The sequence below is a fragment of the Heterocephalus glaber genome, unplaced genomic scaffold, assembly GCF_053883595.1.
Source record: "Heterocephalus glaber isolate CG9 unplaced genomic scaffold, H.glaber_assembly_v1.0 deba00001550, whole genome shotgun sequence".
In the NCBI taxonomy this organism is placed as follows: domain Eukaryota; kingdom Metazoa; phylum Chordata; class Mammalia; order Rodentia; family Bathyergidae; genus Heterocephalus; species Heterocephalus glaber.
The window spans coordinates 9,911,471-9,935,768 of record NW_028258343.1 but is presented as its reverse complement, the minus strand read 5'-3'; the positions used below and the strand labels follow the sequence as shown (position 1 = coordinate 9,935,768).

Below are 24,298 nucleotides of genomic sequence, written 5' to 3'. Positions count from 1 at the left end.
ATTGCAGTAAGATTTTGTTCTTCTCTTTCAGTAATTACTTCATTGTACTTATTTTCTTTTATTACTACAGACATAGTTCTATCTGCCCTATAAAGTCCCAGAGTTTATTAAAGCCATTGAATATTCTGCATCTTCCTGTCTTTCTCCAAGACATGTGCTACATATAACCTGATGTTAAAGGAAGTGAACAAATTCCATGAATAATCATGTGGGGGTCTTCTAGCCTTGAAGTCCATAAGGCACTGACAAAGCAAGGAATGAATGGAGGACATTGCAAATGAATGTATTTCTCTTTCTGTAGCTTTCAAGGCTCTTGGACATTTTTACTCAATAAATCTCAATAGTGACTCAGTGATCTGCCTGCAAAATGGCCACCTCTTTTCTTCAGTACTTCCATGCAGTATTATGAAAGTAACATCAACCTTCCTTAGTGTTCCAAAGGGGATCCACATCAACCTCTGAATGAAACAGAGTACTTTTGCAATTAGAATCATTTAAAGTCATTTATAAAGTAACATTAAATACTAAATCTTGCTGTGACTGTCATTTATAAATATAATACTTTGGAAAGAATTTCAAAGGTGAATTAAGGGTTTCTTTTTCATCTAAATTCCTTAAATAATTGATGAAATGACTTTATAGACACAAGCTTTACTATCATCACAGATACTTCTCTTAAGATTGAAAAAACAGAGTGTTAAACCAATTATTTCAACTTTTTTTGTCCTATAGATAAAGAAATGGAGCTCAGAGAATTTAAGCAACATAACCTAACTCACACAGCTAGCAAAGTTGTAAAATTGGGATGCAAACTCAAAGGCATAATCCTCTATCTGGAGAGCCACTACATTGGGTGATAGAGTAAAACCAATAAAATATCAATAATGACTTCATAGGGAACATCCCTTCATAACTTCTGGAAGATACCTGGTTGATAGGGAGGAATGCTGCTATATTTCTTTAAAATCCCACTCATATTTGCAGCTCAAAAAATGTCACTATCATTGTCTGTACTAATATTCGTAGATAATATTTGTCAATAATCTTGCCCCCTTGTCAACTGATCTCAACTCAGTTTTCAAGTAGAGGGGATTTAGAACAAAATAGATTTCACCCACAACAATCATTTGCCCAATATGAGATCAAAGTAGTTGGGATTTTCTGTAGCCCTTTCCTGTTTCTAGAGCTGAATTCCCTCTTAGTGAAGAAATAGTTAAAAGATGCATTTATAAGTAAAAGTCTATAAATGTTCAAGCTTTGTTTCCCCTGAGACTACTGGACGCAGCATGACAATACAGATGGTTTCTCATATTATCTATAAAGATATCAGAAAAACATTAATAGTCCATCAAAAATAATAAACCAGTTTATTTTTTTGGTAGGTGATTCTACAAATTTGCATATGGTTATTATTCTTCAATTTGATGTCATAATATTATTCACATTTTTTTCTTGATTATAGGACACCATCTGTTACAATATAAAGCACTAGTTTAATGATAGATTTATTGAGTAATATTACAAGCATGTATAGATTTACAACAGAAATTATTCAACTGGTTATTAATTAAAATGTCATGAAAAGGTGACATATTTCATGGATAATGAAAATCCATACTAAGAGAAAGTGAATCTCTAAAGGAATGAAACAAGAACGAGCTTTAAATAAAACTTAACCCCAAGAAAGGAGAAATAGAGGAGAGTAGAAGGAGGTGGAAGAAGAGGATGAAGAAAAAGAGGGAAATAGAGAAAAGGAAAATGCAAAGAAGTAGACAAGAGAGAAAGAAGGAAAAACAAAATAGATACGTTCTTTCTCATAAACCAAACAGATTAGCCTTCCAGTTTTCTTGAACATTTGGCAGGAAACAAAACAAAATGTATTAAGTGGTTAAAAGTGGCTCCAATATTCAGGTTATACTACATGGTGAGAGTGCAGAAGGGACAGAATCTCATTTAGGAACATTATGAGGACCACGATGCCTTGCCTCACCAAGTGTGAGTGACGCTCACCTGATTCTCGGTCACGGACTATATGTTGATTATTAAAATTATGGAAAGACTCTACATCAGCCATGAGGAAGACAGCCATGAAGACAGGAAGACAATCTCATTGCAATAAGGTACGTGCTAGGTTAAAGGTATTAACTTGGTGCCACCAGAGCCCAAGGCAGGGAGCAAAAGCTAAGTGTTACAGTTTACAACTAGATGTCCTCCCAGAGCCTAAAGCACCAGAGGTGGGGCTTGTGGTTGAATTATTGAGGCACAGTAGCTAACTGTGCTGTCAGGAGGTGGGGTCTGGTTGGAAGAGGGTCACTGGAGCCGTGACCTTGTGAGCTGTATCTCCCTCCTGGGGTCCTTCCTGCTCCCTCCGTTTCTTGAACACCATCATGTGAGCAGCTTTCTTCCACCCAGGCCCTTCCACCAGGCCGTTTGTGTGTTAGGACTGCTGAACACGGACTGAAACTCCTGAAACGTGAGCCAAAGTAAACCTCTCCTCCCTTAAGTGGAGGGTGCCCGGTGTGTGTCCCAGTGATGAGGAAAGTGACCGAGACAGTAAGTAATTCCACTTAGAGGAGTTCAGAAAGAATTCACAAAGAACCTGTGACATTTGAGATGAGACGTGAAAGACTAGCAGCAATTTCTAGAAGAAAGACATTCCAAGAATAAAGAGGAGCAAATTCAGGAAAGAAAGTGGCTTCTTTGAAGAACCATTGAGTTTCATATACAGAAAGTCTGCTCACATTAGCAGTAAGACATCTGCTCCTTTCTGAAATGGCTCACGACTCATGGTTTTTTTTCTAAATCACCCAAGTTGCTATTCCCTTTCTTAGTAATAGTTACAAATATTACACTTAAATAGGCACTTTTCTAAACACATTTTTTACTATAATAGTTTATTTAATCATCACAAAAAGTCTAAAAGGTAATAATACTGTTTCTGTCTCTGTTTCCTAGATGAAGGACACGAGGCCCACAGAGGCTAATTCACCCAAGGCCGCCATTTGACTTCAGGATGTCCTTACAGCGCATGCGCTAACCAGGTGCAGATTCTTGAGCCCTAACCACATGGCACCGGGTCTTACCACACAAGCATCTCCTCACCGCCACTCCCAGGACCACACCCACCTCCCCCCTGCTCAGCGTCCTTTCCATTCTCCTTTTTCTTCTTTCCTATCACTGCTTCACACTTCCACACTGCCAATTCACTCTACAGTGACTCCTATGCCCTCTTGACTCTTGAGAGAATGTCACAACAAAGATGTGGAATCAAAACAGAAAAAGTAGACACTATCTAAAACAGTGCAGCCCCAGAGCTGTCTTGGGCCCAGCTCAGCAAGCCTCCATCAAGAAAGCCAGATTTTCGTGAACTGCAGACACAGAGATGTACAGAGATTTTTTTAAAGTACCAAGAAAGCCAACACTGCTGTAGATGCTTCTTCTCATTCATTACATTCAATGCAGCACATTGAGGGCAGAAATTCAATATCTCCCAAATAATACATTTTAAAGTGTTATGGTTCTTGCCCTTTAGAAACTACCCTATGCTTTTGCAAGATTATTTTGAAAATAGGAAAGGCCTACACCTCTACCAGTTAAGCAGATGGTGCCATTATTCGAACACTGACAGAAGCTAAAAGGGCAGCAGCACACACAGATTAATTCGCCTAAGCAAAAGAGTTAAAGCAACTGGTATTGCAGGAAAACATACTAGACAATAAAATTCAAATAGAGGGCTTAGCAGCACAGGTGGGTAGTTAAAAATGATTTAAACGAACTGGCACTCAGTGGTGACATTTTCCATTCCGCAATCAACGCCATCACTATGATCTCATTAAATTCACAAGCCTACCCAAAATAAGCCAGGCTCAATATAAGCAGAGGGGGTCTAAAGTAATGAGACGAGACAACAAGACAAGAAGAATCCAATATAGAACACCTCCATCACACTTCTGATCCAAAAAAAAGACAGACAGATACACAGACAGACTCATACAGGCAGACAGGATATCTAGCAGAGTGCTCTGGCTCAGGCCATGTCCACAGTTAATACATGTGGTGACTCACTCCAGGCTTAAAATCAGAATGCCCTTCCTGGGTGGTCTAGTGCTGAATCACCCATGTGGTTTAAAAGTACTTCCTTATTTCCAACTCAGTTGCAAAATGACCATTAATTCACAAAATCACACTCTGAAAATTGGGAGAGATCTTCAGAAGTCACGTTTAAGTTCTCTTCTGTCCTATGGAATCCCTCTACCTTCTTTTCCATATTATGTGCTAGAATTAGAGGCAGGATACTTTGTATTTTTGATACATTTTGGCAAATTCAAGCAAATTCCAGAGCAACTTCACATGGATTAGAGGAAGTCTGCATAGAACAAGAAATGTATTCACCACTGAGAAATTTCAGAAGGCACGTTAACACCTTTTCCCATGGAGACAACAGTTTTAAAGGCAAACTGGACTTCTATGTTATGGCTTAAGAGGTTGTAAAGCTACATTCAACCTCATTAAGTAGTTATTCTACTTCATCCTGTAATGGTTGGTATTTCTAGACTGGCCAAGTTGATAAGTAGAGCTCTCAAATGATAATGACATCATTTAAAATAGAAGGCGCTGTTGAAACAGCAAATAATCCTAATGGCTTAAAAAGCAGGTGTACTTGGGCTGGGGATTTAGCTCAGCGGCACTGCACCTGCCTCACAAGCGCAAGGTTGTGAGTTCGATCTTTAGCACCAAAAAAAAAAAAAAAGCAGGTGTACTTTACTAATGAATATAAAATTTTGGTCATATTTCTATTGATTTAAAAAATTAATAATGCTGACCCTAAAGCTGACCGGTCTGTTGGTACAATAATGAAACATGTGCTGTTCATTGACTAACTTAGTATGAATGTGCTTAATCACATAAATAGCAAACTTTTACTATGCCACTAACACCTTGAGGGAAGCATTTATGACTTTAAAATTACTGTATCACAGAGCAATTCTATCTAATATAGTGGGCTATTTGCTAAGTGTCAACAAAATCAAATGGTCCTATTTTTAAAATACTGAATAGTTTAATCACATCAAGGGCTATGCATGGTTGATTTAATTCTCATTTTAAAGGCCCTTCTTCAAAGAATATGAATTCTCATGGAAAGAATATAAAACTTATTAACACTGTACCCAAATATATCATTTTAAATATGAGTGCAACTGAAATATATTTGGTGAATTCTAACTTTTTTGGATATTATTGTGGCCAGTGGCCCAGCTTCATGCTTAGCTTTACGTAAGATAGTATATAAATATAAACCATTTTAATTTCCAAACATTAAAGAATCATGACAGAAGAGAACTGAGTAAAAGTTATCACAGTGATAGGTACACAGTAGGCACAGAAAATAAATATTTGTCAAAGCAATGAACAGCTGCACAAGTAAATAAAATTGAAATGGGATTTGCATTTTAAAGTTTCTTAACTATTGATGACTAAATTATTTGAAGCAAATGAATTGTGAAAACCAACTGTAAAGTCTTTTAGCCTGTAACTGAGGAACAGTTATTAATTCTTGTTTTACACATACCTAAATAAATAATATAGAAGTGTAAACTCAAATTCAAATTTGAAGACTGGCTTGTGGCTGGGTAGGAGTATAAACAGAAGCAATACTTATTAAAGGTTGTTATATTCAAAAAGACATTGTACCTAGCAGTATTGAGAAGACAAAAAACCATCAATTTAATTTTCAAAATTGAAAGAAAAAATTTCTCCAAATAGATTTCTAAATTTGGAAGTACTGTAGCATTACAGAGAAAGGAAGAGTCTCCAGATATGTCCTGAAACTTCCCTTTTCCAGCATACGACAATGACATTAAAAATCACTGCCCTAATTATAACTCTCAAATAGTAACAGATGGCTGCTCCGAATAGTCTCTGTACCTTTTAATTTAGTTTGCAAAAATGATCCATCTTCTGAATTACAATGTAAGCGTGTTAAAACCCATATGCATTCTCTTTTGAAAACACCAAGGTGCAATTTAATCAAAGCAAGCTTTTAAGAACCACAATATGGTACAAAGTGAGCAATTTCCCAATGGCCTGCTAAACTCAAGGACGGACTTCTGATTATCTGGAGAAGTGACTGGACCATCCATTCATATAATCCCCCTGAACTCCCAAGCAAGCTCAGAATACTACTGAGTGAGTGGCAATAAATTTGGGTTTACATTCCCTTGTAGTGCACCCCAGTTAAATTAATAGCTCTATGGGGCTCATTAAATACAGGGAGACTGTGTTTCAACAACTTAGCCATGCAAACCTTTATAGGAAGCTGAATAAAAAGGACATATTCCCGAAAGGAAATCTACTTTGGCTGTGCTGAGAGAAGGTGAAGACATACAAGGCCAGGTTCACTCAAATGCAAACCCAAGAGCAATCAGATACCTACAGTTCATCCACAGAGTACAGCCACAGTGTCTTTAGACTAAATGACATTCATCGCAAATACAACCCAATACTCATTTGGCCTTTACAAACAGAGCCTCAGAGGGTCTAGTGTTAAGAACTGTGAATTACAGATGCTGCTAAGAGGAACTGGTTCCCAAATGCAAACCTGGGTAGCAAAGTGAAAACACTTGTTGTTTTAGACTTCCATTTATACTAATTTAAACACATGACATATCAAGAATATCAGGACATAGTAATTTCAGACTAATTAATTAATGGCAGGGATTGGATAGCTAAGCCTGTAGGTGATTAAAAATATTCTTAGCTTATGTTACTAAATATGTCATCTGTATACTACAGAATGCTTTGACTTGTGCTCATGAGAGTAATGGAACAGTAGTACATTGATCTAATTCAGCCAAAAGCCATATCAAACCATTGAGGGATTAAAACATGTGGACAGATGGAAGAGAGAGAAGCTTCTTGTCTAATCCCGATGAAAATATCCTCTGGGTCTCTCTACAGATCATTCCCTTTGGCCCTGACCACAGCCAACAGTGTACAGTGTCAGGCCAGGAGTTCTGCCTGAGAATCGGTAATGCAGTGTCTGAACTGAACTCATGGGGCCTATTGCCATAGAGATTTCTGTTCCCAGATTCAAAGGCAAATGCATAATCAGTGGAGGCACCAACATTCTTCCCAGCTGCCTGACAGGTTTGCTCACCAGGTGGTAGAGGGCCACAGTGGACTGGCAGTGCTGAAGCCCACCTGTGCCTGAGGCAGAGCCTGGTGTGGGAAACACAGGCTCACAATTTATAAGAGCAGGACTGGCATGGATTCCGGGGAGCCCGTCCAATGAGCCAGTGGGCACACAATTTGGAAAGACCAAAAAATGCTATTCTTGAAAAAGAACTGGAATGATATTCTGGCTTCTTTTTAGATGATATTAAATAATTATAGCAATATAGATAAAAATACGAGCAAAAAGTTAAACATATTTCCTTGGATTAATTGTATATTAAGTGAATTTCATCTCAAATTAATAATCTTTACAATTTAGAAAAACCTATCAGAGAAAATGTAACTTCCAAAGCAACCACTGATCCATGATTGATGCGGAAACTAGTATGACTGATTCACAATTGTGATTAGCATTGCAATGCTTGCCCCTGCAAAGTATTATAGCCTATAGCTCAATCAACAGATTTACTAACCATTATTTCTCTCATCTGTGTGATTCATTTTTATAATTTGGAACTATGTAATATATTGCCTTTAAATTCTAGCCCCCAACACTTCTTCATTAAGCAGTTCTTAAGCAAAACTGTGAATTACAGTTAACTGTGAGAATTACTGAAGCCACAATTCAGAGTCCACACTTTTAAAATTGTTCAATTTCACCAATATATGCCTTATCTGGCTACCCCATAGCTGAATTAAATGAAGGATAAAATGTTATATATCCTTAAGCCCAATGCTAAGGAGGAACTGTAATGGAAGAGATCACAGAAAAGTGTTTCTGGGTAAGGGTACAGTAAGGCAAAGGTCCTGAGAGCAAATAATAACAAAGGCTGGTCAGGCTGGGGGAGGAGGAGACACCCTTTTGCATAGTTGGTAGTAAGGTAAACTAGTACAGCTGCTATGGAAATCAGTGTGAAGATGCCTCAAAAAACTGAGAACAGAAATTGCATTCAACCCAGCTATTCCCCTTCTAGGAATCTTCCTGAGCTAAAGGCATCATATTATGGTGATGAATGCATACCCATTTTTATAGCAGCCCAATTCATAATAGCTAAATCTTGGGAGCAGTTTAAATATTCATCAACATATGAATGGATAAAGAAAGTGTGGTATTCATATGCAATGGAGCACTACTCTGCCATAAAGAAGGATAAATTTAAGTCATTTGTAGGAAAATGGATCCACTTTAAGACTACAACATGAAGTAAAGCAAATCAGACACATACACTTACATAACACATAACTTCTATGAAAAATGCAAAATATAAACAAATAAAGAGCAAAGTAAAAGTGAGATGACAGGAAATAGGGAGAGAGATCTTCAGTAAATGGAGACCTCATGATGGGGGGAGAGGGAAGGGAAAGGAAATGAAAAGAACGAAGATATGTTATGTACATGTACTCAGTCCCCACAATGAATGTAATCAACATGGACCACAAATGTACTAATAAAAAAATATTCAAAAAGTACTGAGGTAGGAATGTTTGCTGGGTATAAGTCAGAGAAAATAGGCTAATGTGACTCATGTGCATGAGCCAGGGAGACAAGAGGGATTAAAAAAATGTCAGAGACAAAGGAGAAGCTGCTCACATGGGAATGTGTAAGCAAGCTATGGGTTTGGGTTTTACTCAAAGTGTGATCGGAGGCTGTCAGAGTGTTTCAGACAGAGGACTTGATTCATGTTTCTCCAGGATCATGGGACCACCACGCAGCCTGTAGAAAAGTAAGCATAGAAGCAAAAAGAACGCTTTGAGGGCTACATGTGTCCAGTGCAAATGGGGTGGCTTTGACTTACTAACAAAGGGATGGCGAGATATAGTCAGGAATACACTTTTGAGACAGCCTCTGTATGGGCTAAGTAGGAGCAGAACACGGGGTAGGTAGAGAAATGAGCCATCAGGTGTGATTCACAGGCTTTGAACTATAGGATTCAGCAATGAACGAGGACCAGTGTCAGGGTAGGAATAGGTAGTGACCACTGAGTTAGCAAGCACAGGAAGGAGACAGCAGACCCTAACAGAATGCTCTACACTGACACAACGATCTATTTAATGTGATCTATTTAACTTAATGGTTAGGTGTAAAGCTCACTGGAAACTCTTCAGAAATCTATCATTTACCTTTTTGTATTTTGAATCTGTCGTGAGACTCCTGTATTTTTTCCTTGATTTGGTAGCCACTCTTTTCACTCATGTTACTCCTTCATATGCTCTTCCTGGAATCAGCTGACCTCTTCTCCATGCTTTACTATTTCGGTTCTAGGGTAGCATTTGAATACATGTTCTTGTTTGCCCCCACGATCTGACTCAGCACCTCTTCGCAGTGTCAGCATCAGAAAAGTTAATGATAGGAAAACCAAGATGCTGAACAGACTTCCAGTGCTAAGACATTATGAGAAATCTGGGAAGAAAGGGAAAAGGCTCCATTCATAATGAAAGAATCCATTCTTGCTTACCATAAGCAACATGAGGGAAGAAATCAGACTGGCTCACAATCTGACAGGGACTTTTACTTGCATTAGTCATAATTTTTTAAAGTTTTAAAAATGTGTCTGTATATATGCATATTAATATAGTAATATATGTGTGTGTGTGTGTGTGTGTGTGTGTGTGTGTGTGTGTGTGTGGTACTGGGAATCGAGCCCTCAAGGCCTTTGCACTGAGCTACATCCCCAGCCCATTTTATATTTTTTAATTCTGAGACAGGGTCTCACTAAGTTGCTCAGGCTGGGCTCAAACTTGTGATTCTTCTACCTCGGTTTCCAAGAGTTCTGGGATTACAGGTATGCACCACCACACTTGGTTATGAGTATATATTTATTAATTTTACAAAGTACAATAAAACTATTGCTACAAATTCTTCAGTTTCTTGCTCATTTTTCTACCTCTTACATTCCAGCTGGGACCCCAAAACTTTTTTTGATGTTTTGAGACAGGGCCTCCTGTAGGTATGTAGCCCGGGCTGGCCTCTGACTTGACTAGATCCTCCTGCCTCTGCCTCCTGAGTGCTAGGATTACAGGTGTGCTCCTCCATGCTGGGCCCCAAAGCTCCCCAGGCTCAAGTTCAGCTTCACATAAATCAAGACTTGATGACACTTAGGTGAAAAAACAGCTTATTGGCTTAACTGCTAAAAATATATTTTGTTATCCTCGTTTGTTCCATAAACTTTTGAAAGTGTAATTAACAGTGTTTCTCTGTTATTTTTTCATTTAAATTTAGTGCCTCCCATACAGAAGGCTTTCCCTTCCTTTATTATCTGCCTGGGAAAAGGAGAGTACATAAAGACGAGATAGGAGTCACTCCGTCTGTGATCTCCATAATGAAAATGCCATTTCCAGACAATTATTTGGAAAATGCACTTAGAGTTTTAAAGGAGCTTTCACTTTATGAACTTTTTTGTAAAGACTCAATATTTTGGGGGAAATCTTTTATAAAAGTTGACCAATATCAATACTTATAGGGAACTGATGTGCCTCTAGCTCTTACGTAGAACAAAGATATTTTTAAAACCAGCTTTTGTCATATTTTCACTATTTAACCTAAGCAGATTAACAGTGGACTGGTCAAGTAGGAAAGTTCTCCCCTCCCAGCACATGACAATGGGATTTTCTCCCCTGATTCAGCACTCAGCCTAGAGAAACTCACCCTAGCTTCCTCCCCAGCTGCAAAGTGAGGCCCAGAAGGGCAGGGCCTTTTTAGCCACCTAGGTTCTCTGCTGAGTCCCAGAGGCTTTGAAAGGAGTCTGGGAATAGATGAAAGAATGCATGGGCCTCTGGGAGCGGATCCACGCTGACACACCCAGACAGATAGGGGTTGTTAATTAACATTACCTTTCTAACACTACTTCTCATCTCATTTCCCTGCAAATAATCCAGCCTAATTACTCACCAGGTTAAGTCATGAAACACAAAGGAAGGTCCAAGAGTCATGCCAAAGCCACTCCAGTAACAAATCGTTCTCAAATTCTGGTCTAGTCCTCAAAAACACAAGTGTGTGTATGGAGGTGTGTGTTCATTTGTCTGTCTACCTGTCTTCCCTAGTAGAGGAGAAATCTGATGTTTAGAAACAAACACATTATTCCTCTCCTTGGATGGTGTGAAGGAAGAGAAAAGGTGGAGGAGGTGTCACTGAAGAGCACCACTGCCTTCATTTCCCTTCAGATACAGAGTTCTCCCAGCATCTCCCTCTGCTGCTGTGTTTCACAGACAACCCTTTCACTGAAATGGGGAAAAATTAAGAATTCTCTCCATTCGATAACTCTCCACTTCATTCTCTTAAAATAGTGCAGGGATTTCCTTAAATCTTGCTCAACTTCATCTCCTTGGGCATAAGTTACTTCATCAGTCCTTGTTCTTGCTCCAGTCTCTCCTATGTAGACTTACGGTGCACCAATCTTTGGGCAAGACAACTTCTAAGGCAAATGAATAAAATTCACTGTAGTTTATACAGCAGTGTCCAGCAAGTTGTGACATTATCAGTATCCATTTGTAAGTATGCTGATAAGATCAAGGATCCAAACGGTAGAATGAAGTCATCAAAGTTACAAAGTCAGACAAACAAGCATTTACCTGGTAAAAGTTACAGCTATTTTGTGTAAATTTCAACAAACCGCATTAGTAATTAAATGTTGGCATGATTTGTTTCTATGATTAAAAAATGGCTCAAAAAACGTTTGGAAAATATTGAGATAAGCAAAGTTAAATCTGTGTCTTTGCTGCAGGACTTTTCACATAGCCTTGAAAATGTAACTAACAGTTCATCTGCAACCAAAGGGAGATACAATGTGCAGAATTCCCCAATGTCCCGGGGGCCAAAGAAATCGTTTTCACAGCATGCAATATCTCCCCGTGTTCAGCAGAAATCTAGTTTGTTAAACACAGGACTAGTAAGACAGATGTGGAAAATATTTCAGCTCATCATAATATTTCCAGAAGCATAATTTCTGTATCAACATATATTCTCATAACCAATTATTCAGACTCCAATTTGCTTATACATCTTAGTATTAAATATAAAATGTTGATTTACTAGTGAGTTTCACCTTTAAAGTGAAAAATCGATTTCCTTCACGTAATGTACCTTAAATCAGCAAACCAGCCAGAAAAATCTACACGATGATGTCAAAGACACAAAGTGAATGGTAAAGCCACAGCCCTGCACTTCCTTCCTCTCTAGAGGCGCCCCCTGAGGTTGGGGGAATAACAGGCAACATGGTCCGTTATAGGTGAGGAGGAATCACAGTTTAGAAGTCAGTGGGTTACCTATCAAATTACCCCAATTTACTTAGTCCCCACCAAAGTTTTAAAATTTATGTTGATACTAAACTTCAAATGGGAATTCCAGGATGAAAGATTAAGAATAAGATTTGAGAAACATGTTGTGTTACAGGTTGGGAGAATTTCTGACTCAAACAATATCTACATTAAGTAGGATCAAACCCAGAGAGTCAATTTGAAAGTCTCAGATAATTGACATTTACAAGATTTTGAATCAGTGCTACTCTGACTCACTGGAAATACAAACTTTAGACCTAGTACATCAATTTGGAGAGAAGGTCTGAAGGACATTTTTAATGTAATACAAGACATCCTCGCAAACCCCAATGCAGATATTTACTCGAATGAGAAAATGCAAAACTAGTGAAAATACTGAAAATATCAGTATATTTTGTGGCTCTTAAACTGAGCATTAGCTAATTTTAATGATTGCTTTCTCCTGCAACACTGCCAATATTGCCAGCAACAGATGTTGTTACTGAAAACGGTAATTATTATAGGTCCTAGACACCATCTAGCCTGCTCTGTCTCGTTCTCTTTGTTGGTTTCTATCAGCAATTACATCTGTGCATGTATAAGCCATAGATGATTTGAAGTTGTGTTTTGTGGAGGATGATGTCACCACACAAAAAAAACAGAGATCAGTTCTATTGTTTCTCAATGTCAAACACTGTTTTATCAATAGTACTGAATAAAACTAAGTTCATCTATGATTATGATCATGTCACATTTCAGGTCAATGGAAACACAACTAGAATGTATTTCCATTAGGGTCTATTAAGCAAATAAAATGTTAAAACATTAAAAAAAAACACAAAATATATTCCATAACATCCAACGAGTCATTGCAGTATAAACTTAAACACAAAGCAAATGTAGTTTGAAAATTATTCTTTTTAGCAACTCACAAAGAAAAACATTTACAGAAAAAAAAGCTAAGAATGATTCAAAATGAGAAGAAAAAGCTATCTGAAATCTTTGAAATGATTTTTTCTGCTCAACTTCTAAATATCCTAGATATGAGGAAACAAACTGTATTTACACAAACCAAACTGAAAGTAAACATTTCCTACTTTATCTGTAGTGTTAAGCTCAACTGTTAGATATAAAAGATGCAAGACAAAAATCAAGCGCAGTGCACACTGAAGTTAGAGAATTCTGAGATTAGTTGCAAGAACTAGAGGATTGTAACCTTTCAAAGTAGAGGTGACACAATAAATAGAATATTGATTCATTTCTAAGTAATTTTCTACAAGTAACTGACAGGTTATCTCTCGTCAAAGCAGAGGACAGGCCGGGGATTTAGCTCAGTGGTTTCGCCGCCTGCTGCACAGCGCAAGGACCGGAGTTCGATCCCCGGTACCAAAAAGAAAAAAAAAGCAGAGGACAAGGGGAAAGTTACTGAGTCAAAATGAAAGAAGAGTGGAAACAGAGCTGGAATTGGGATTTAATAACGGAAGTTTTATTATCAATGCCTTTTGTGATAAACTGACAGTTATATTCTATTCTAAATCATTTCATCAAACATACTTGAATAACTATTATGTGCCAAAGCTGGACAATGGGGCTATGATTGTCAGGGTAGAACAAACTATTGTCAGATGTTCTATAAAATTCTCATACCTATAAAATTTATTTTTGTTACAAATTTTGAACCTTGCCATTTTGGATATAAATAATGACAAACTGAGTAAGTGCTAGGAGTCAGTATACAACCAGGCCCCAAGAACTAAAAGGTAACGCAAAGCCAGTGCAAAGAGAGATCTTTGTTTCCAGGGAATTGGAAGAACATTTTCAGAACAGCAGAGCTTTACTCAGTAGCAACAGAGAGCTGTAGGGGAGCCAAGGGTAGATTGTGATGAGTGGATCCTTCCAAAAACATGACGAAAGACTAGGCTCACATAAAATATTTAGAGACTTTAGTAATTTTATTTTTTGTCTTCTAAAGCTATCAAACATACTATCAAACTCCAACTGCCAAAGCTGAGCAGCAATCACAAAATGTCTCACACGCTATACTGGGGAGACACATGACAAAAAAGATAAGTTCTCATAACATAAAGAATACATCATTTGTAGAAAAGTACTAAGTCATTGTACAAAGCTCCTGAGTAAAAAAAAAAAGTATGTGTCTAGAGATCTACTACAAACTTGTAGATCAGCCTATAGCTTTAGGAAGTGCTACAGTAACAAGTAAATTTGAATTCTTTAAACTCTTAAAATCAGCTCACTGATGACCGAAAGCAAGATCACTCATAATTGTTTTCTCTCATAATCCTGTTTGGTCCTTCTGAAGACCACTTGACAGGTCCAATTACAATGTATCTTGTGTATCTGTAGGCACTGTGCTGGGTAGGACCTTGCCATGAAGGTCTATCGGTGAGCAACTCTCAGAGACATGAATCACGTCTTCTATTGCACAAATGGGGAAAGCAGGGCTCATTCTCTGAAAGTGACAAAGAATTCAAAACACTTAAGAAGTGGAATTATAAAGAAGCAAAGAAGTAGAGACAAGGATGTAAAGGTAGAGATAATGTATATTCTGGAAAGCTGGATGTTTCTACCACACCCCTCATGCCACTGCTGTGTTCAGAGTGGACCACAACCTTGAGGAATTAATTAAATATTTTTAAAAGTGAATTTACTAGAAATTATGGATTATTTATAGAATGCCAGAACCATTCCTGTAAACTTCTGCCTCAACTTTGGGAACTAATGAAGATACGTGTCATGTAAAAATTTTAATAAACCATTGTGATATCTGATTTTTTACATAAGATGGCAAAACTTTTTACTATGGAGACTAAGAATTGCTATTTTTCTCTCAAATACTTAGGCAACAATTACTTCATAATTTCAACGACAGAATTGTTTCCTATTTACTTTCTTTATCATCAAATACATGTTCACAAAGTGTTGAAACAACAAACAGATGCATGCTAGTTCAAAGGAAATTAAAACTTTGTCATAGAAAAAGGGGCCAATAAACACAAGAAAAAAATTATTACAAGTAATCAATGATTGCAACACAAAATCTCAAATTGATAAAGATTTCAAAATTACAAAATTCTAGGCATTAATATGGTGATGTCAGTATTCTTACACACTCTAGAGGTTTGTACTGGGACAGCCTTTTTGGAAAACCACCTGGCCTTGTATAAGTTTCGATCAGCAGAGCCACTTATAGAAGACAAATACAATATAATCCATTACAAAAAGCAATAATCAATTACAATGATTTAGACAAAAGGAATCCATTGCAGCATTATGAGATCAAAACCAAAAACGAATTCGTTTCCAATATACAAAACACAGTGGAATACATACTCTCGCCATTAAAAAAAAAAAAAACATGATTTTTTAAATAGTTAAAGAAATATAAAAACTGCTTATAAAATAGGAAGGACAGACAAAAAAAACAATATTCAAGAAAGCAAGGGCATTATATAAAATATGATTCCAAATGTGTAAAAATTTTGTACATACACATATGCAAAGAAGAGGGCTGGGGATTTAGCTCAGTGGCACCGTGCCTGCCTTGCAAGCGCAAGGTCCTGAGTTTGATTCCTGGTACAAAAAAAATATATATATATACAAAGAAGAGTAAAATGGAATAAAGTAAGATGTTAATAATATTTCCTTCTGAGTAGCAAAGTTAACTGTATTACTTTCTTCTTCCTTATCTTTGACACTTTACAAAACAAGCACTTTCTTTTTAATAGAATCAGGAGTAAAAATGTAAATGCTATTTAAAAACCTGATGAAATCTATTTTAATTTGCCAAACAAAATTAAAAGTGATTTTCTGTACATGCATATTCAAAGCTGTCATTATACTTCTTTGATAGTATAAGCCAGAGAATTTTTCTACGATTCTGAGAGTTGAACCCAGGACCTTCTCACTGAGCTACATCCCAGATTTTTATCTTGGTTTTTATTTTAAGACAGAGTCTTGCTAAATTACTAAATTGCACAGGCTGGGCTGGAACTTGTGCTGCTCAGAGTGAAAAAAGAATTCCAGGATTACAGACATGCATCACCATACTCAGCTCACAAGTTTTTCTTCTTTTTTTTTGATGATAAGCAAAATAGTCATTTCTTTATTAGTTTCCATCCACACCAAGACTTTTTGCTAATTTACCAGGCTACATACAAAAGTATAACTTCTGTTACATATTCAGCAATTCCAAAGATCTTTTTTTTTTCCTTAAATTCTTTTATTGGTAAATTTTAGGTATACAATACATTTACATTTATCTTCGGGTGCTTGTACCTTTACATGTTGTATCTTGGTTCTTATTTTTTCCCCATTACCTGTGCGCCCTTCACCCCTAAACCCTTCCCTATTTACATACTTCGTTTCCATTTTTTTTTTCTTTGCTCATAATTTTTCCTCTCCATTCTTTTCTTTCCCCTTCCCCTCCCACCACTCCTACCCCTTTGGACCTTTTCCTATTTCAAATTATCAATTATTCATTTTAATTATTTTAATCTTTATTTACACTTTCAGTTTCTCACACTAGAGAAATTATTCGGTATTTACACATGTGTGTCTTATTTATTTCACTTAAGAGTATGGCCTCAATATGGATCCATTTAGATATAAATGACTCTAGTTTCTCGTTCTTTACGGCTGAGTAGTACTACATTTCATAAAAAACAAACAAACAAAAAAAAAACCACACCTTCTTTATCGAGTTTCCAGTTGATGGGCACTTGGGCTGTTTCCAAGCTTTAGCTATTACAAACTGTGCCGCAATAAACATGGGTGCACATATATCGCTGTGGTAAGATTCTTTTAATTCTTTTGGGAAGATACCCAGTAGGGAAATAGCTGGGTCAAATGGGATCTCCAGCCCTAGTTCTTTGAGGTATCTCCACACTGATTTCCATAGCAGTTGCACCAGTCTGCAGAAGTTTTTCTAAAAAAAAAAAACTGTTTAGACCTTAGAGATATCAATATACAGATAAAAAAAACTAAGGTTCGGCACAGTTAAATGACATACCCAATTCACTGGACAGCTAAAGTGTGTGAGAAAGATCACCTTTCCACTCCCAGCCTGAGGTTCTTTCAATTACCCCTCACTGCTTTACAAGCACTTTCATTCTTCAGTTATGCAATGTAAAATAATACCATGGGGCTGGAGGCCTAGCTCAGTTGTAGAGCATTTGCCTCATATGCAGGAGGCCCTTGGTTCACTTCCGGGCACCACACACACACACACACACACACACACAACATAACATCACAAAACACTACTTAAATGAATGCCTCCCTTACTGCCTTCCAGCCCGAATCAACGCCTCACTTCCCCATACACATCTGTACTCAGCAGCTATATATCAGGAAATGAATGAGGTGTCTAATTCCTGATCTTTAATATCTGACCTTTATTAATGAAGAAAACATTTTACTGCTCTACACAGTGCTTTGAGCCTTAAATGAGTTTTCTTCCTACACTGCAATAAATACTTGTTAATTCTGATTTAATTTAAAGAGCAAGGAGGTTAATCAAGAGCAATTAATCAAGATCACAAACTAGATGTTAGAAATAAATAAATACATTTCAAAATCCTCCAACAACTGTTTGAGTTATTTCTAGTCTGGCAACATGACATTCTAATTCATTCCTGAAAATTAGTATAAAATGTGTTGTTCCACATAATCTCAGTAAATAAGTACAACTTTATGTTTCAAAGATTACAACTTCTTAAGAGAAAATTCAGTTTATCTGGCAATGTGAAAAGGCTGGATATAATGAGGCATAAAATAGAATGACATAAAAGCCTACAAGCAACATGAACACATGTCCTGAAGGAACCACACCAGATGTTATTAAGTCAAATTAGTGGCTTTAGGTAACAAAGAAATGAGAAAAACAAAACAAGAAGATGCAAACAGGAATGAGTTTGCAGTAACTTACTATTAATAAGTCATTCCTTTTACAAAGCTGACATGCCTTTCCTAGACAGAGGCCAGGATACCCCCAGAATTTAAGAATCGAATTTTGATGTTTCTACTTGCCTTGATAAATGAAAGAGCCATAAGCAGAGTGTCAACACTGAATAAATAAATAAATAGTTCCTAACTCAGACCCAACGCAAGGCATCAGTTTCAAGCAGGATTTGGAAAATCTTATTAAACAGGAGTAAAAACCAACCTTTTGTATGATACTGAATTTTAAAGAATGAATGTTTTCAAAAGGGACAATTTTCTTTTTAATCCCTACAGGAATTAGTAAGATATGATAACTGAGGGGATCAAAATTACATATTTCATGCTTCGGGAAGTCATACACTTCACAGGAAGCATCTATGCAGCTTTGGTAAAAGGGGAAAAAAGTCTTAAAATGTCTTTCATTTAAATTTAAATGAGCTCGAAGAATGAAAACTACAGATTCATTCAGTAAATGTTTACCACCAGGCAAATCAAGTCACTTTTAAACTATTTTGCATTTGTCACCATTTAGTTTGAAATGTGAAGAACACACAAAGAGGTTAATGGAAGCCCTTTTATGATTCTCAACAGTTAAGTTTGCAAAACATCAAGTAATCTAACCATCTTTAGTATAGTAGGGTTATTGTTACTTTCACATTTTATCATAAAAATATCCAACCACATAACATAACTGAATAAATAGAAAACTGAATATTCATATACTGATATCCAGATTCATCAACTTTTAAATTGTTATCATGTTTTATCTAAGAGATATGTATATGTATTTCTTTTTTAGAACCATCCTCAAGTAACTCATTCATGCCAACTACTTGATCCATTTGATGTCAACGCTTCATCTCAGAAACCTCTAAAATGCACTTTTGTAGTACAGTATCATAAAATTTTAAAAAAGACTATTTTCATCAAAGTAGTCTGCCATTGTCACTAATAATACATCATAGGACAGATTATTTAACCTCTAAAGATTCAGGCTCCTCATCTTTAAAAACATGAGGAGGCCACACTTGAAAATATGCAAAATCACAAAGGGTTATTTTTTTTTTTTGTCATTTCAGAGCTCATAAGAAAGCTCTATGTCCTCTTCCAGCCCTGTTCAGTATGAATATGGAGCTCAAGAAACCGGGAGAACAGGACAGCTACCTGGCCAGCAGCAGATGCTGCCTTTGTGTGGACACCCATGTAGGAACTATTCCAGCGCTTACAGGAAGGATGACTTTGGCACAAGTACTCTATTGAATTATTAAAATGTCTAATGAAGTATTGATTCTCAGACACATATGACTTCCTGAAATTTGGGTGTCTATTATACAGTTTCTCAAATTTTTCACTAGCTCTCTGTCAAGCTTTACAGCTTTTAGAAATAAGCACAATGGGTTATTAGGCTTCCATTAGAAGCAATTACTTTAAAAAGAGGATGCTTCCCTCTCTCAACCTCCACACCACACCCCAACGACAGGCAATGTAATGAAGCAGTGCAGGTTTTGCTCTAAGAATTAATGCAAAGCAACACTCGCTCACCGTGGCCATTAATGCAGGTTCTTCGTTTCCTATCAAACTCTCACATTCACCACAGAAATTATGCAAATTTATCAGAGAATTACTAGAATGTTGACTTATTCCTGAAATTCAAGGAAAAGCTTCCTCCGGTCTCCCTAAGTTTTACACATGCTCACCAGCCTCTTAAGATTACTAATGCACATATTTTAAACATCATGGCTGCCCTAATTTTGGATTGAACACAGATTTGAGAGCACTTCCTCTGACTAGAAACTATCTCCTCAGGGGCCATTAGCCCTGCTCAGAGACATGATCCTTTTCCTGCAGCCTCAATTTGAATCTAAGTTGTTTGGCAAGACCAGTATGGCTTTACTGGCAGAGAAACCACCGAATATGGAAGCTGGCTGTATGCCTCAGGAAAGAAGAAAACAAACTGACCCTGCGCTGCAGAGGACTTGTGAAGTGTTTGACATTCTGCCGCCTGACTTGAGACAAACAGAGGCTTTAGTTAGTATGTTCTTCCACGATTTCCAAAAAGTATTCTAGCAGCGAACTGTGGCAAAAGCATATTGCCATTGTTTTTGTTTAGAGAAAATGAAATGCTTTTTCAATTGTAGTGGTTCTGTAGCTCTGTGGAGCCAATTCATAAACAGGAGCTCAGTGGCACTGTAGTAACTTTCTGCTTTCTCCCACTATGGCACATTATTCCCACTGTCTAGATTTTTTAAAAACTGAGGGGTCACCCAACACGTATGCATTACGTAAGATGAAGTAGAAAGTAAGTTCATGAAATCTAGGTCTTCTGATTCCAAATTCATCATTTTTCCTACTATACCTTCACTGTACTTTAATTAATCTGAAAGTAAGATATATAGTTTTTAAAGTTTACAAGTCATTGAACATAAGCTATTCTGTCATTAACAGTTAAAACTCACAGACGGCCCTTGAGCAGGAGACCACTGTATTTTCTCTTTTACCTCAGTCCCTCCTCACCCTATAAAATGAAAGAACCTAGAAATCACCTCTAGAAGGAGACTTCAGCACCCCAGGACCCCTTAACCTTTGTGCTTTTGAAGACAGAATTCAGGAAAGACACATGGGCAGCCATGCAGAAGTACAGGTGTGACTCCCAGTAGCTGTACCTGGGGAAAGCAAAAACCCACCTCTGCATTCACCCACTTGGCAGACAAACAGCAAGGTATGTACAGGAGCTCCAGAGCAGCAACAGAAACAGCCCCAACTCAGTACAATGGCACACGAAAAACCAGATTTGCAAGTTTTAGAGCAGGTCAAAAGCGAATCATCAAATTACACCTGCATGGATGATGAAAATGATAATGACTTTGACGCTGGCCATGTAAGTTAAAGTTCTTGTAACAGTGAAATGAAGCAAGAATTGACTGAGATAGACACACAAAATGCAGACCTCTTTGATTCAGATGACAAAGAAAACAGCAAGGTGAGTGCATATTTGAGTAGTCAAAATGTTGCAAAATGGTCACACAACCAAATAGAATATCCAAATAGAATGATCCAATGTTAGAACTAGTCCAAAAATATAGTGAGGATCTTGGCAGGGGTGAAGCCTATTGGACAGAATGCCAGCACTGCCATTCAAAATTGGAAATTATAACAGATGAAATGCTACAAAATGTTGTGACATACACAAAGGCTGAAATACAAGTAAGACATTCTGTATGCACCAATAACCATGTTCAAAAATGTATTTATTGTGAAATGTCACTAGCTGAACTGATAGGATTCATAGGTCTGAAGTACTTAGCAGGGATTTCTCATGGTAATTGCAGGAATGGAAAAAACTTATGGGAAAAAAATGGGTCAAATATGGCATAAAAATTTATGCCCTTGTAGATACAAAAACTTATTATGCTTTCAATCTAGAAATTTATCCTAGAACTCAGCCACCAGGTCCTTATTCATACAGTAATAAACCAAATGATGTTGTGAACAGCCTTGTTGCTCCCATCTCCCAAACTAATTGGAATGTAACATTCAACAATTGGTTTATTAGTTTCCAGTCAATGTTACATTTGTTCATAGAGCACAAGTTACCAGCATAGAACCTGTACACAAAAACAAAGCAGAAATTCCAAATGAAATGTTGCAATTTCAAAACAGAGAATTGTATAGTACAATCTCTGGATTTTAGAAATATTTACATTGGCCTTGGGTTTTTTTTGTTGTTTATTTGTTTGGTACCGAGGATCAAACTCTAGACCTTGCGCTTGTCAGGCAGGTGGCAGAACCACTGAGCTAAATCCCCAGCCCAACACTGGCCTTGTTATGGCAAAGAAAAACAAACTGGTATTGCTGATGTCAACGTTGTACCATAATGGAAATATTGATAGGGAAACCTCAACAAAATGGAAGCCTGAGATGGAAACTTTATACAACAAAACTAAAGGCAGAGTAGAAGTTGTTGATGAGTTATGTAACAACTATGGTGTCACTTGAAACACAAAGCATTGGCCAGTGGTTGTGTTTTACTCAATCCTAAACATATGACATAAAGAGTTTGATATGTTACAAAGAAAATAACAAGGACAAGATACAAAGGACAAATTTTCTTAGAGGATTGGGACTTGAACTCATAAGAGATCATTTACAACAGAGGAAAAACAAGGTGTTTTTGCCCAGGGAACTATGCAAAAAAATTGTGGAACACACTGGTGAGCTGACAGGTGAACAGGCAGGCGTAGCATGACAAAGACCCACTACAACAATATGAAAACCAAAAAGATGTCAGCTGTCCCCTACAAGAAAGAACAGGAAAACCAAACATACATGCTATCAGTGTGATACCTGTGTTTGGAGCATGCAGTTTTCATGTGTGAAGACTGCCCTGGGTGTGACAGTTAAAGCAAAGATTATTTCTGTGGTAGACTTTTGTTTGTATTTACATTGTAGCTCACATAGATTTTTGTTTCTCATGTTATCTTTTAGGTTTTATAAGCAAGTAAACAGCTGATGTGAAAATGTTCATGTCTACTCATTACATATTTGATATTTTATTCTGTTGATATCTTATTTCCTTGCTAAGTGCACACTGTACAAGATAGTAGGAAATTCCTGACAAAACAGGAAGAGAAGTGACAAGAATAGCTTGCTACATAGGAAAGCTAAGCACATGTGCTGTCAGTGTAAGTGACATGTGTGCATGGAACATGCAGTTGTCTTGTGTGAAGACTGCCTTAGGTGTGACAATTGAAGCAAAGATTATTTTTGTTGTAGAGTGCTATTAGTATTTTCATCGTAGTTCATATATGAATTTATTTCTGATGTTATCTTTTAGGTTTTACAGCCAAGTAAACAACTGGTGTGAAAATGTTGATGTTTATTCTAAATGCACAATACATATGAAGAATTTAATACTTTATTTTATTGATGTTTTATGTTCTTGTTAACTACATATTGCATAATATAATAAGAACCTCCTGACAAAGCAGCAGGACCAGCGAGACATCAAACATGTCCTAAAACAAGGCCAGGAAAGCAAAACACATGTGCTGCCAGTGTAAGTGATACAGAGGTATGGTACGCACTGTTGTCACGTGTGAAGACTGCCTTAGGTCTGATAATTGAGTTGAAGTTTTTTTTGTAGGAAAAAAATAGTTAAAACTCAAAATTACCAAATCCTCAGAGATGACTTTTACTGCAATAAATCAGGATAACTTTTCTATGACTTTACTTTATACTACGGTATCTAACTCTTATTCCTAATCTAATTAAAAAAGAAGAAAAGACAGAAAGAGGTCTAGTAGTTGCCTAGGACTGGGAAAAGGAGTGGGAGGAAATGGGGGTAGACAGGGAAGATGGAAGATGATAAAAATGTCCTACAATTAGATCATGGTGATGGTTGCACAGTCTTGGGAATATGCTAACCATCACTGATTTGTTCACTTTGAATGAATTCTACGTGAACTACATCTCAATAAAGTTATTGTCAAAAGAAAAAAATGAGTCAAAATGTACTACATTTTTGCTTTATCATACTAATATCGTAAAATGAAGGGGAAGCTAAAATTTGAGTTATTTATTAAATATTTACAAATACTTATTCTGTTCAAAAGATATTTCCAAAAAAGATTTGGTCTCAAATTTAAGTAGTTATCAATTTATAATTTGAAATATTAAAAGGTCCAAAGGCGTAGGGGTGGTAGGAAGGGAAGGGGAAAGGAAAAATTATGAGAAAAGAAAAAAAATGGAAATGAAATTTATGTAAATAGGGAAGGGTGGAGGGAGTGAAGGGTGCACAGGTAATGGGGAAAAAAATAAGAACCAAGATACATCATGTACAGGTACAAGCACCCGATGATAAATGTAAATGTATTGTATACCTAAAATGTACCAATAAAAGAATTTTTTAAAA

At 36.9% G+C, this 24,298-nt stretch overlaps 1 protein-coding gene across 17 annotated transcripts in view; it reads right to left on the bottom strand.

Annotated features, from left to right (window-relative positions):
- Utrn (utrophin) overlaps positions 1-24,298 on the bottom strand; it is a 527,655-nt gene that overhangs the window by 198,721 nt on the left and 304,636 nt on the right. For 12 of the 17 annotated variants that reach the window (XM_087190253.1, XM_087190252.1, XM_087190254.1 and 9 more), the window contains one exon: positions 17,135-17,371. The exons of 4 other annotated variants lie outside the window; for them this stretch is intronic. In XM_087190253.1, coding sequence (XP_087046379.1) covers positions 17,135-17,371 — 237 coding nt within the window. Of the gene's footprint in view, positions 1-14,561; positions 14,897-17,134; positions 17,372-24,298 lie in introns of those variants that run through there. One more of the 17 variants, XM_087190265.1, reaches the window with a different exon arrangement.